The sequence below is a fragment of the Orcinus orca genome, chromosome 1, assembly GCF_937001465.1.
Source record: "Orcinus orca chromosome 1, mOrcOrc1.1, whole genome shotgun sequence".
In the NCBI taxonomy this organism is placed as follows: domain Eukaryota; kingdom Metazoa; phylum Chordata; class Mammalia; order Artiodactyla; family Delphinidae; genus Orcinus; species Orcinus orca.
The window spans coordinates 27285186-27300569 of record NC_064559.1 but is presented as its reverse complement, the minus strand read 5'-3'; the positions used below and the strand labels follow the sequence as shown (position 1 = coordinate 27300569).

General features: G+C 37.5%; 1 protein-coding gene across 9 annotated transcripts in view; it reads left to right on the top strand.

Annotated features, from left to right (window-relative positions):
• The window catches only part of KCNT2 (potassium sodium-activated channel subfamily T member 2), a 413914-nt gene that overhangs the window by 161505 nt on the left and 237025 nt on the right, over positions 1-15384 (top strand). For all 9 annotated transcript variants that reach the window (XR_007476555.1, XM_049708188.1, XM_033415453.2 and 6 more), the window contains exon 4: positions 13912-13960. Coding sequence is in view for 8 of the 9 variants with exons in the window: in XM_049708188.1 (XP_049564145.1) it covers positions 13912-13960 (49 nt within the window). In the remaining variant the exon portion in view is untranslated. The remainder of the gene's footprint in view (positions 1-13911; positions 13961-15384) is intronic.

Sequence of the window (15384 nt, the reverse complement as noted above, 5' to 3'; positions counted from 1 at the left end):
CACATATGCCCTCACCAAAAGAGAAAAAGGAAAAAAATATATATACATATATATATATAAACAAAAAAAGGAAGAGAGCAACCAAATTATTAAGCAAATCTACCAATGATAATAAACTCTAAAAACTAAACTAAGATAAATATAAAACCAGAAAGAAATTAGATGCAGAAAGCAAACCCGAAGTCTACAGTTGCTCCCAAATTCCACTGTCTCAATTTTGGAATGATTTGTTGTCTATTCAGGTATTCCAGAGATGCAGGGTACATCAAGTTGATTGTGGAAATTTAATCCACTGTTCCTGAGGCTGCTGGGAGAGATTTCCCTTTCTCTTCTTTGTTCGCACAGCTCGTGGGGTTCAGCTTTGGATTTGGCCCCGCCTCTGCATGTAGGTCGCCGGAGGGCGTCTCTTCTTCGCTCAGACAGGATGGGGTTAAAGGAGCGGGTGATTCGGGGGCTCTGGCTCACTCAGGCTTGGGGAGGGAGGGGTACGGAATGCGGGGCAGGCCTGTGGCGACAGAGGCTGGCGTGACGTTGCAACAGCCAAAGGCACACCGTGTGTTCTCCGGGAGAATTTGTCCCTGGATCACGGGATCCTGGCAGTGGTGGGCTGCACAGGCTCCGGGGAGGGGAGGTGTGAATAGTGACCCGTGCTTGCACACAGGTTTTTTGGTGGCTGCAGCAGCAGCCTTAGCATCTCATGCCCATCTCTGGTGTCTGAGCTGATAGCCGCAGCTTGTGACTGTCTCTGGAACTCCTTTAGGCAGTGCTCTGAATCTCCTCTCCTCGCACAACCTGGAACAATGGTCTCTTGCCTCTTAGGCAGTTTCAGAATTTTTCCCGGACTCCCTCCCAGCTAGCTGTGGCACACTAGCCCCCTTCAGGCTGTGTTCACACCGCCAACCCCAGTCCTCTCCCTGGGATCCGACCTCCGAAGCCCGAGCCTCAGCTCCCAGCCCCTGCCCATCCCGGTGGGTGAGCAGACAAGCCTCTCAGGCTGGTGAGTGCTGGTCGGCACAGATCCTCTGTGTGGAAATCTCTACCCCTTGCCCTTTGCACCCCTGTAGCTGTGCTCTCCTCCGTGGCTCCGAAGCTTCCCCTCTGCCACCCCTCATCTCCGCCAGTGAAGGGGCTTCCTAGTGTGTGGAAACTTCTTCCTTCACATCTCCCTACCAGAAGTGCAGGTCCTGTCCCTATTCTTTTGTCTGTGTTTTTTCTTTTTTCTTATGCCCTACCCAGGTACGTGGGGAGTTTCCTGCATTTTGGGAAGTCTGAGGTCTTCTGCCAGCGTTCAATCGGTATTCTGTAAGAGTTGTTCCACATGTAGATATATATATTTCTGATGTATTTGTGGGGAGGAAGGTGATCTCCACATCTTACTCCTCCGCCATCTTGAAGGTCTCTCCTGATGTGGTTAATGTTAATGAGATGTTGATCCACTCTGCATCTCTGGAATAAATCCCACTTGATCATGATGTGTGATCCTTTTTAATGCATTGTCGAATTTCGTTTTCTAATATTTTGTTGAGGGTTTTTGCATCAATATTTATCAGGGTTATTGACCTGTAATTTTCTTTTTGTGTGGTTTTCTTGTCTGGTTTCATTATCAGGGTTTCAGGCCTCTAAAATTGAGTTTGGAAACATTCCCTCCTCTTCAATTTTTGGAAGAATTTTAGGCAGCTAGGTTTCAAACCTTCTTTGAATATTTGGAAGAATTCATCAGTATAGCCAGCTGGTGGTAGACTTTTGTTTGTTAGGAATTTTTAAATTACTATTTAGATCTCCTTACTAGTAGTCAGTCTATTCAGATTTTTTATTTCTATAGGATTCAGTCTTAGAAGCTTGCATATTTCAATGAATTTTTTCATTTCTTCTAAGTTGTCCAGTTTGGCACATAATTGTTCATAATAATCTCTTACAATCTTTTGTATTTCTGTGGTATCATTTGTAATACCTCTCTCATTTTAGGTTTTATTTATTTGAGCCTGCTCCCTTTTTTTCTTGGTAAGTCTAGTGAAAGGTTTGTCATTTTTTTTTATCTTTTCAAAGCACCAGCTGTTGGTTTTATTCATCTTTCCTAATGTTTTCTAAGTCTTTATTTCATTTATTTCTACTCTGATCTTTATCATTTCCCCCTTTTTTTTTTTTTTTTTTTACTGTTTCCCTTCATTTGTTCTTTTTTTCTGGTTCTTTTAGGTATAAAGTTAGATTGTGTATTTGGATTTTTTCTTGTTCCTTGAGGTAGCCCTGTATCTGTATGAACTTCCCTCTTAGAACAGCTTTTGCTGCGTTCCATAGGTTTTGGAATGCTGTGTTGACATTTTCGTCTCACAATAATTTTTTATTTCCTCTTTGATTTCTTTTTTGACCCATTTGTTATTTGGTAGCACGTTTTTTTATTTTGATGTATTCGTGATTTATCCAGTTTTCTTCCTAAAATTGATTTTTAGTTTCATACCATGTGGTCAGAAAAGGTACTTGGTATAGTTTCAGTCTTCTGATATGTTTTGTGATCTAACATGTGTCCTATGTTGGAGAATGTTCATGTGCACTTGAACATGTATGTTCTGCTGAATTTGGATGGAATGTCCTGTATGTGTGTATTAAATACATCTGATCTAATGTGTCATTTAAGACTAATGTTTCTTTATTTTCTCTCTGAATGGTCAATCCATTGATGGAAGTATGGTGTTGCAGTCTACTTCTCCCTTTAGGTGTCTTGATATTTGCTTTATATATTTAGATGCTCCTAAGTTGTGTGTATATATATTTACAAATGTTATAGCATCCTGCTGGATTGACCTTTTTATCATTATCTAATACCCTTCTTTGTCTTTTACTACAGTCTTTGTTTTAAAGTCTATTTTGTTTGATATAAATATAGCTACACCAGCTTCCTTTTTATTTTAATTTTCATGGAATATCTTTTTCCACTCCTTTACTTTGTCTGTATGTGTCCTTACATCTGAAGTAAGTCTCTTGAGGCAACATATAGATGAGTTTTTTTTTAATCCATTCAACCACTGTATGTATTTTGATTAGAGAAGTTATTCTATTTACATTTAAAGTAATTATTGATAGGTATGTACTTATTACCATTTCATTACTTATTTTCTGGCTATTTTTGTAGTTTGTCTCTGTTCCTTTCTTCTTCTCTTGCTCCTTTCCCTTGTGCTTTGATGACTTTCTTTTTTGTTATGTTTAGATTTCTTTATTGTTTTTGTATACCTACTGAAGGTTTTTGCTTTGTGATTAACATGATGTTCACATATAACAGCATATATGTATAGCAGTCTCTTTTAAATTGAGAGCAAGTTAGGTTTGAACATATTCTAAAAACTCTACATTTTTATCACTGCCATCCATGTTTTATGTTTTTGATAGCATATTTTCATTTAAAAAAATTTATGTATGTCATAACTAATTATTGTAGTTACAGTTACTTTTACTACTTTTTTCTTTTAACCTTAATAATAGCTTAATAAATGGTCAGTCCACTAGTTTTATTGTGTATTTACCTTTACCAGTGAAATTTTTACTTTCTTTTGTTTTCTTGTTACTTGTTAGTGCCTTTTCTTTTCAGCTTAAAGAAGTCCCTTTATTTTTCTTTTAAGGGTGGTTTAGGGATGATAAAATCCTTTAGTTTTTGCTTGTCTGGAAAATTCTTTATCTCCCCTTGGATTCTGAATGACAACCTTGCCAAGCAGAGTATTCTTGGTTGGAAGATTTTTCTTTTCAGCAATTTGAATCTATCATGCCACTCTCTTCTGCTCTGCAAAGCTTCCTCTTGAAAATAAGCTGGTAGTCTTATGGAGGTTCCCTTGTACATAAAAAGTTGTTTTCCTCTTGCTACTTTTAATATTCTCTCTTTAACTTTTAACATTTTTATTGTAATGTGTCTCTCTCTGGGTTTGTCTTATTTGTAACTCTCTTGTCTTCCTGGACCTAGATGTCTGTTTCCTTCCCTAGGTTAGGAAAAACTTCAGCCATTATTTCTTGGCATAAACTTTCTGCCCCTTTTCTCTCTCCCTTCCTTTTTTGTCATCCCTATCATGTGTATATTAGTCTGTTTGATGGTGTACTGTAAATCCCTTAAGCTGGCTTCACTCTTAGTCATTTTTTTTCTTTTTGCTGCTCTTACTGAATTAATTCCATTATCCTGTCTTTGAGTTTGTTTGTTTTTTTTTCTTCTGCTTGATCTAGTGAACCCCTTTACTGCATTTTTTCAGTTCAGTTATTGTATTCTTCAGCTCTGTGACTTTTGTTTTGGTACTTTCTTATATTTTCTATCTCTTTGTTGAAGTCCTCACTGTATTCATCTGTTCTTCTCTCAAGTTTGGTGAGCATTTTCATGACTATTATTTTGAACTCTATATCAGGTAAATTACTTATCTCCATTTCATTAAGGATTTTTTTTTAATCTTGCTCTTTCTTTTGAAACATATTCCTTGGTTTCCTCATTTTGCTTGCCTCTCTGTGTTTCTATGTATTAGGCAAAAGAGGATACCTCACCCAGTCTCGAAGGAGTTCTATTGTGTAAGCAGTGAACATTATTGTTTGACCTTGCCCTAGCTCTTGGTGGTCTCTCAAATCTTTGTGATTGTTTAAGCAGTGTGGTTTATTCTTGATAAGTTCCAGATTTTGAGGTTGTGCTAAGCCCTATCAGTGTTCAAAGGTAGGGATCTCAGTCAGCCCCTAGTTTCAGACTGATTTGAAGCCAGACTCTCAGGCAGCAGCTTTAAAATATGCAAATATATATAGTCTGGTGGGACCACTGTTGTTATCTTTACTGACCTCCAAACCAGGTAATTTGGAGGTGACAGTTGCAGAAGTCAGGGCTGTAGACGAGTGTATATGCTCTTTTCTGGGAGGTACTGGTGAGCTGTAGCAAGGCCTGGGAGGGTGCAAAGATGGCATTCCCCTAGCCTAGGTTCCCTGAGAGCTCCTCTGTAACCCCTAGATGTGTGGAAAGCCTGAAGCTACTCCTTGCACTGAGGCTCTAGGACAAGAAAATGGGCCTTTTTTAGTGGAAAACTGGGGGTGTGTTTCAGTCTGCTATGTCTTTGGGGTGGTAGCTGTGATGCCTAATTATTTCAATCTCCTGAGGCCCAGAAATGCAGGCCTCCCTGGCCACCAGGGCCAGGTACTCAAGGGGCATCACCTGTATTGACGCTCTGCACTCACGGGCTTCATTGGGGCCACAAGATAGTGTGGGTGATGCTAGCAAGGAGAGGAAACACAAAAATGGCACCCACCAGTGCCTCTGTTTCCTGATGATGTCCAAAGAGAGCCCTGTGCCCTTGGCAGTTGCTTTAAGATTGGCTAATGAATCTCCTACATATGTGGTCTAGGTGCTTTTTAAACTGCTGCCTTTTCTCTGAGTCTTAGGGTGAGTTCGTCTGCATGTGAGCCCTTTAAGAGCAGACTTCTAGTACCCCACAGCCTTTTGGGTCTCCTGAACCTAAGTCCTACTGGTGTTCAAAGCTGGTGGTTTTCTGGGCTCATTTCTCCAGGTCCCAAGGGTTGGGTGTCTGTGTGGGGCACAGACTCCCCGTTTCTCAGGGAGAAGCGCTGTATTGTGAGATTCCTCCCATCCGTGGGTCACTGCGTCAGAGGTGGGGTTTTTGATGAGACTGCATCTCTGCCTCTCCTACGTGTCTCATTGTGGCCCTTTTATCCCTTGTTGTGGAGGAACACTTCTGCTAGTTTTCAGGTCTTTTTCAGAGGGAATTGATCCATATGTAGCAATAGATTTGGTGTGTCCGTGGGAGGAGATGTGTTCAGGATCTTTCTACACTGCCATTTTGAATCACCTCCTGAATTGTAGTATAATTTTAAAGAATGTTGTATAGAATTTATTTCTTCAAGGACATTTTAGGTGTTTGTCACAATTAAATTGATCTGGTTTTCAGTTAATACATCAATGTAGTATTTGTAGTTTCTTTGAAAACATCTCTTATTTCGTTTATCTATTTGTCTAATGCTAATACTTGACACCTACCCATACAATTTTTATTGCTAGTCAAAGTACTCTATTTAATTGTTTGAAATGAATCAGTCTCTTTAAAGACCCAAATACTTTTCTGTTCTTGATTCACATATACTCCAAAAAGGTTTACTCTACTGTATACCAGTTTTGTAAGTATTTTCAGTTATAGTCTAGACATTACTTTTTTTTAAGGTTCCTTGAGGGCATTATTCTAAGTGAAATTAGTCAGACAGAAAAAGATAAATACTGTATGATCTCACATGTGGAATCTTAAAACAAAACAAAACAAAAACAAAACTGGTTATTTATTCTTGAATAGAAACATATCAGCATTTATTGGGATGCCTGATTCAAGTCGCAGATTTAGCTTGTGTAGTTCTTTATCTAATTTGAGTTAAATGACATTGATTTATTTTAACTTACTTTTCCCTTCGTTATCATGTTGCTTTTATTAAATTGCATTTCTATTCATTTATGGGTTTTCCTTTTAGTTTCTGTCTTTTGCTAGAAGCAGTAGGGAGGGGGACTGGGTGTGCAGTGGCCTAAATAATTATTATGTCAAAGCTACTGTGGGTCTCTGTCCAGCCTACAAAATTGAAAATAATTTTCAAAGCAGAAAACGAATTTGATGACTAACTTCTGTACAATTATTTTTTCATGTGGAGGCTTGCCCTAAGAAAAGTAAAGAAGAAAAAAGATCAACGTTAAGTGGAAAATGAAGTCATAATATGCATTTAAATGAATTGGTTACTCTTCAGCTTGTTTAGATAGTGAAAATGATTTCATATGTGTTAAAGGGTTTGGAGATAAAGATTAAAAAGTTAAATTTCATTGTGTAATAATTTACATGATAATCCTTTATGATATAATTTATTCAATGAATATAATTATGGATATTTCACTATATCTGTTTTGAATACTTAGTATGTATTCATATTGCCGTAAATGAAGACATAGGTACGAAAAGGAACTTTAACTACCCTCAGGAAATTTTCAGCCCTTTAAAAGGTTTTATATTTTAGAGTTCTTATATTTTCTGGCTCTGGGCTAGTTGTTTTATATATGCTATTTCCTTCAATACACACTTAATGTTATTATTCCTACCTTACATATAAAGAAGCAGAAGTTCTCTCCTATTTGACCTCCACTTTGAGAACCTCAGCAGTAATTTTTTTTATCCCTGATTAACTTGTTGTCTGCAGGAAGCCAGCACCTCCCTGCCACTCCCCAAATTGTAACTACACGTTCACCTTCTCTACTTGGAGGTCAAATAGGCATTGCAAACTTGCCATGTTCCAGTCGACTTTTGTGCTTTTCTACATCTCAGTGAATGGCAATCCCATCCTTCCCCAAACCCTGCTCAACCCACAGCCTCCTACATTTTGGTTGATAGCAACTTCATCCGAACAGCTGTTCAGGCCAAATGTTTTGGAGTCAGTAAGTCTTCACTTCTCTTTTTTCCTCACATTCTGCAGCATGTGCAAAATGCGCAGAAAGTTCCATCATTTCTACCTTCAAGATAGTTCAGCATATGATCACTTCTCAATGCTACCATCCTGGCCAAGCCATATTCTCTCCTCTGGATCACTGTAGTACCCTTCCTAATTAGTCCTGCTAATTCTGCCTTTTCTCCCTTTTGGTTTATTCTTAGTGAAGCAGCCAGTATTCCTTTAAAGTATAAGTCAGATCTTGGCACAGCTGTGCTCTGAATGCCAAAGTACCTGCCATGGCTATAAGAACCCCCATTTTCCCTGCATCTCCCTCCTTGTTACTCAACCCCCCACCCACCCACTTTGCTCCAGTCACGTTGGCCTCTTCTCTGGTCCTGGGTCACACCAGACACCCTGCCAGCTCAGGGCCTTGATACCTGCTGTTCCCTCTGTCTGGAGTTCCATCAGGTAACTCTGGCACATTTCCTCAGATATTTACTCAAAATCAAATTTTTAGTGAAGCCTTACCCAAACATCCTTTTTAAAATTGTATTCACCTCACAAGACTCTCTTGAATACTCTTTTTTCCTTTCTTTTTACATTTTTCTCCATTGCCTTTATCTCTTTCACATAGGGTATGTCTGTTACTTGTTTATTTTGTTTTCTGTATGTTCCATGTAGATTGCAATAGAAATTTCACAAGGGCACAGATTGTTGTCTGAATCCAAAGAGCCTGGCACCATATGGCACTAGTAGTTATTAAACAAGTGAGTATTGATTGAGTAATGGGTGAGCATGAGTAAATGAAGATCCTTTGTTTACTTCACCTCACCAGCCTCTTAGTCTGGCCATGCTGACCTACTTGAAGCTACTTACCTATACTCTGCTCTCCACTGTCTCTGGGCCTTTGAACATTTGCTCCCAGTTCTTGGGCCCATGATTTCCACTCCTGTCCCTCCTCATTCACTCTTTTTCAACGTACCTCAGGACCTTTGGACCTTCAGGACCACAATTTATTGGATAAAACTTAATCTGACACTCTCACTTGACATCATGCCCTATAACCCAGTGCCACTCTGGGTTAGGAGTGGTTTCTGGGGATTCTGCGAGTGTCCCCCACATATTTCTGTCACCACAGTTAACATGTTGCCCTTGATTTCACTGTTTACTTCTCTTCTCTCTATACATTCACCGAGGTCAAGGGCCATGTTGTATTTGCCTTTGTAGCTTTCATACTTAGCATAGGACTTGGTGGGTCAGTGAATGTTGCTGAATTAATGGAATTATGCTCAATGGTTTTACTGATAATGTTGCACAATCCAGATGATTGAAGATCACTGCCTAGAGATGTCAGTTAGTATTACACTTATTACATTTTCTGTCTATGTGTTATTAAAAATGGATCACATTTCAAACCCTTCCAGAAACCCTCCAGCATTGTTTTTAAAACTTGGTGATTTATAAATAAAATGTACTTTAGAGAGACCTGGGAATCATAAAATGAGGCATGATAGACTCCTTCCAAGAGTAAAAGGGCATTGGCAGGTGATAAAAAGTGAGATAATATTATTTGAAAACATTAAGAGGAACAAAGTTTCCCATAATTAACTTCTATGCCATATTAGTAAGAATATTCAACTGTAATTACAGAGGATATACACTTGAAAAATCAGATTACCGCAATGAAAAAATATAACAAAAAAACTCAGGGCTCTATTTTGAATACAATGTTCTGTTTGGTTCCCATTGTCAATGTAATATTGGTTAATGAAAAACAGCAGTGGCCCTTATGAGCACAGGCTCTATTTTAAAATAATCAGGCTAATTCAGCAAAGAGATTTATTTAATTAGAGCTTCTGACATAATAAAGCTGAAGATATTTTGTGCCGCTTTGCTTTATTTTTAAGTCCCAGGAGTCAAAACTGATATGAAAATGTTGCAGGTGTGGACAATGGCGACACACACACTCACACACACACACACACACACACACACACACACACTATAACATGGTAAGTTCAATATTATATATGCAAGCCACTTTCATTCTGTGGCTATGTGCTGTCCTAAGACCCTAGAATCCTTCGCAGTCAGCTTTCAGAAAGATGAAGAGAGCATTGGAGAAGGCACATACAGTTGTTAAAATTATTGGCCGACAAATGAGGAGCGTCACTCTTACTTGCATTTCATACTCAGATCTCATTTGAGAATCGGTCACATGTCATACCTTGACACAAAGCCTGAGAAATGTGGCCTTTTGGTGAAGAGTCGCTTTTTGCACCCAGCTCTGTACCGTGGAAGGGGAGAACGAATGTTGATAGACGGAAAGCCACTTCTGCCTCAGCCCGTGTGTGTCAGATGGAAAGGCTCTTAACTTCCATTCTCTCAAAGGCTCAACATTTAGTTCTCTCGTCCACACTCCGACAGTTAGTGTAAAGTATACCTGAGTTTTGAAAGGATTTGGCTATTGGAAAATGTTCCTAATATATTGTCAAGACTCTCCTATGCTTCAGTATCCTGGTCACATGCTAAATTTTGTCTGTTTTTCAAAACGTGGACCCAGAACCACAGGTAGTACTCATTGCTTAGTGTTACGGTTAGGCGAGTGTCATAATTTTCCTCCCTGGTTTTGGATCTTACACTTTCGTTAATACAATACTAGCTTGCCTTCTGTGTTTGGAGCTCTGGCAACCCGAGTTCACCTTGAGCTGTGACCCACAAGTCTTTCATATGAATTCTGCCCCATGTGGCGTGTTTACCAGGTGCTTGATTCTTCCGGTTAACATATTCACCGCCTGACCTCCACCTCTGTGGCCAAAGCAGTTCTGACATTTTCAGCAGCTCTTTTCTTACCTTTAGGAGAGGTATTTATTCACCATAAATAAGCGCGCTGTGAAGAGTGGCTGGGGCTGCATATTATTAATTTTCCATATTTAACTTCATTATTTCCATTGTTTGATATGGTTCTTCCAGTTTTCATAATGATGCTTCAACATGATTTTATCTATAGGCCTACTTTATTTTATTTTTTTTTATAGGCCTACTTTAATTTAGAATAACTGAGTGATATAAATTTCATTTTTATGTTTGCTTTTGTTATTTTATTGTTATAATTTTAAAAAGTGAAATTTATTTTTATGACTTTATAAATGGTTCATGATTATTGCCATATAAATACATAGGGCAAGGAAAAGGAAGTAAAAGTTACCTAAAATCTCAATACCTAGAAATAAGTATTTTTAGTATTTTGACCACCAATCTTTTGTAAATTCTATCTATACATGTATACACGTAACACACTCACACGGATACAATTATGACAATATTATCTACATCATTTTTATCAGTGAGTTTTTTCTCAGGGATGGTATTTTTGCTGTTGTTAATGGTGAGGAGCCTACTTACTACTATTCTCTTTTTGTTGGTCGGGTAGACTCCAGTTACTTTCCTGCTCTAAATAATATTGCAATAAATATTTCTGTACAGGATTTCTTTCCTCCAAGTGCTTTTTTGTCAATGGGATTGAAGCCTCGTTTGGAATTAGTCTGTCTGCTAGTTTCAGTTTCAACTCTTGTTTGTTTTGATGGTTCTCTAGGACTGTGCAGATCAGATCCCACATTCTTTTTTCTTGATAAATTTATTTTATGCAGGAGAGTTTGGGCACTAGCTTTTTATTAGAATGTGTACATTTTCCTTCTATGCATTTATTCAGTTTAGTCCCTGGTAAATGGATGTAAAAGATGACTTTCCATTGGAGATCTTACTTTTTATCAAACTTTACATATTACAGTCTTGTAGAAACTTTTTTTAAGGATCATGAAACTTATTCCACATGGCACAGTCTTGTCCAAAAAAATCTTTTTTTCAAAGTCTTATTTAAATTTAAGTATCTGATCTTTCAAGACCTATTAAAACAATGTCAGATCAAAGAAAAGGCCATTAGTTTGATAACTAGCTTTTAGTAAATCTATGCTAATTACCAATCTCTTTTTGAAAATGTTCTCAAACATCTTATTTGCAATTTATTTTATGATTTTACAGAGATTGCTATCTCCTTAATTATTTCATAGTTTTTGTAGCATACCATTTCTATCTGCAAAAAAACATATGTATTATCCCTCTTTGCTCCTGCATACTGTATTTTGGCCTGATTTCTCAAATGTTACTGAGAACATATGTGAGATGTGTTCTGGAAATGACAGTGTTGCTGAGTTCATCACTCACAATTTGCTTTTACTGGCACCATCCATTTGTTTGTATTGAATGCCTAGCCTACTATAGGCACGTACTTGGGAAGACATTAAGACCATAATGGTGGGTGAAATAGACATACTACTTCATCCTGTGGAACTTGCAGTTTAGTGAGGCGCCAACTATTCAAGAAATACATTTACAAACAAATACAAGGTTACAACCTAGATGAGTGGCAGGGGAGGTATGGTGAGTGACATGGCTACACATAGAGATTCATTGGCTACATTGATCAAGGGGAAGCCTTCAGGAAGGTTTCCCTGAGAGAGGGTTGAGCTGAGAGCTCTCGGATAAGGGAAGAACATGTGAAAAGGGCTGTGATAGGAAGGACCATGTCACAGTTGACAAAGTCTCAGAATGCCAGGTCAAGGGTTTTGGTCCTTATCTTGACAAAAGTGAAGTGTCAGTACACAGTGGAGGGACTTCCCTGGTGGTCCAGTGGTTAAGAATCTGCCTTCCAATGCAGGGGATGTGGGTTCAATCCCGCATGCTGCAACTAAGACCCAAAGCAGCCAAAAACAAATACATAACTATTTTTTTAAAAAAGGAAATGCTTTAAAAAAATACACAGTGGAGTGATGTGGTGATGTGCATTTAGAAAGAATCTCTGTAGTTGTAATTTGGAGAAAAACTGTAGAAGGCAAAAGGAGGTTTAGGGTTCCAGTTGCAGGCTTTTGCAAGAGTCCAGTTGAAAAAAATGATTAATTTAGGTTAAGGTGGCTGTGGTAGTGGAGATGAAGAGAGGTAGATACATTCTACAGATATTTGGTGGGAAGAATTGAAAAGGTTTGGTGACTCATGTATTAAGTATTTACAAATAGAGGAGAGGAAAGCATCTAAGAAGATGCCTAAGTCTTTGGCTAACCAAACACAATGGAATTTGGTTCCATTTACTGAGATGCGAAAACCTGAGAGGACCTGTTTTGGTGAGAAGGGTCACGGGTTTGTTTTGGAGCAACTGAAGATGTTAATCACCCAGGTAGATGTTACATTCTAGAATCACAAAGAGTACTTTAGTCTAATATGCTTGGTAATTTCTTTGAATAGTTTTCTAAAGTTTGCAATTCTCTTTAAAACAAGAATTTTAAAGAGTTTCTTGCCCTTTATTTTTGTTTAACATATTATGAAAAAGAAAATGATTCAAAGATTTAAAAATACACAGTCTTTTATGGGATTCCTCGAATACTTCCTAACTCTAGTGAGTAGGCTTTGTTCTGCTTTGTATGTTTTTTATTTGCATATTTTGGGCAGCGTAATACAGCTATTTTCATCTTTTCCTAAGTAGAGTGTATTGCTGTGAATGACTAGTATTTGAATCAACTGTACACCAAATGATGTAGGTAAGGGTGAGGTATAAACAGTGAGAAATTATAACTAGTAGGACATTAGAATGTATGGTGTTCTTTGCAGACTATAAACAATTTTTAACGTCAGAGATAATAGGATTTTTAAGAGACATTTAAGGACAATTACTCCTTGTCCTGCATAATGGTTTTTTTTTTTTTTTTTTTTTTTTTTTCGGTACGCGGGCCTCTCACTGTTGTGGCCTCTCTCGTTGCGGAGCACAGGCTCCGGACGCGCAGGCTCAGCGGCCATGGCTCACGGGCCCAGCCGCTCCGCGGCATGTGGGATCTTCCCGGACCGGGGCAGGAACCCGTGTCCCCTGCATCGTCAGGTGGACCCTCAACCACTGCGCCACCAGGGAAGCCCCTGCATAATGTTTTATGCTAACCTCAGTCACAGGTTTTTGGGTGATATATTAAATATTTTATAAAGATTCAAATCTGAATATAAATGTGCTCTGCAATCTGAGTCACTGACTTTCTTCTGATTATTTCAACTGTTGAATGTGTGTTGCCGATATATTGTGTTAAAAATAACAAAGTCCTAGAGTTTATGGAAGAGCCTTAAGTGGCTTTTCAATGGAGAGTTGATTAGCAGGTGGTTTGAGTTTTTCTACCCTGGCCATCCTCACTCCTTAAATAAGGGCCCATTGTCTTTTCTTACATGATTAACATGAGACCGAAAACAAAATTAAAAAGGGTTTTTTTTTTCCTGGAACAGAGACGAGTATTACCAAAAAGAAAATTGAAGCAATGTAAGATTTTTTTTCTAATTTTAGTTATGGTATTTTATTGTTTTTTTATGGTAACAACATTTAAATATTTCCAACTTTAGTGAAAATGTGAAAATGAATGCTTTTTTCATTAAAAAAAAACTAATGTCTTATTATTCTTTTCATAGGTCTCATATCTTTTGGGTGAACAGAAGTCTACCTTTATGGGGCTTACAGGTTATGTACAATTTTGTTGTATTCCTATATTTCTGGATTTATTTATATTTTACTGAGCAATACTACTGGGGAGAAAAGTTTTGACATTAAAAATGAGTTTTCGTTTATTGTTTAATTAATCTTGATGCACATCTTAAAATTTCTATTCCTTTCTTCATGTCTACGTGAGCCGTCCATTCTACCTTTTGAGAATTTCCTCATGATCAGGTTTAGACTTCAGAAAGCTTTTGAGGATCTGAAGGAAACTAAAGTAAACCCAACCTTGTTTGAAGGCACGACAAGTTCCCCAAACTACTTTAGGCATTCCTAAAGTCTTAGGTTATATCATCTTTGAAAAATTAATCAAAAGCCCGTAACCATGTTTGCATTTTTTACGTTTTGTGCTCAATGTTGGGAACATGGTAGAATCTCAATAAATAATTGTTAAATGAATAAACAAATGAACAAACAGTTCGTATTACCAATAGGAAGAGCTTGGTCCCTAAGCAGATAATTTTGTAAATAAAACAAAAAGTGTGCCCTGGCATAAAAGGAGTCTTGAAGAAGGAGTAAGGGAACCTGTGGAGCACAGTGTGTCTGAACTACATTGTTGGAGTGTTCCCTGGAGTCCTCTGGATCTATCTTTGTTCCTTTTTTTGTTGAATTTCATGCCAGGTAAACTTTTTACAACTTCCCATCTCCTCTACTCGTGTCTCTTTCCTGCAGATACTTTTTAGTTTCTATTGTTTTTCAAAAGCAAAAATCATTCAAAGAGGAGAGTCTCTAAGATTAAAAACAGTTGAGTCTGGAAGAAATGGAAGGACTCAAGTCTCACTGTGTATAAACAACCTTTAAAATACTTTAAAATCAAATGTTTGGGTTGTCTTTTAAAGTCAGGTTGATTGTGAGGTCTGTACATTTTATATGTGACAATGAATTATTTTAATTATATATGCATTGTGATTATAACTATGAATCAAGTCTTTACTATGTCTGCATATTTTGTATTTTATTGAAGTCAAGTTGTGTTTTATGTTTTTTTTTTTACTGACTTTCATTTCAGTGCCGTACACACTTGTAAAGTAAGTTAATATTTTTATGAATAGTTATATATGACCTTGAAATATATTTTGATCTGTTCAAATTGCTTTTTATCTGATAGTGATATTCTAAAATAATAAAAACACTCATTTTCACATAGGATTTTGGGCAATTCATGCTAAAAGTGGTCTCAAGATCATCTAACAATGTGTACCTCTAGAAAAAGTAAGAGATTATGATTTAGAGAATTTGTGGAGAAAATTGAAAAAGTGAAAAATTTCTATTTTACTATCTGTCTACTGTATGTACTTCTGGACTTATTTTACTTAGATTGTCATGCATTCATATGTTTTAAAATTCTCCTTATATTTTACCTAAATCAAAGTTTTCATTCCAACAGGAGT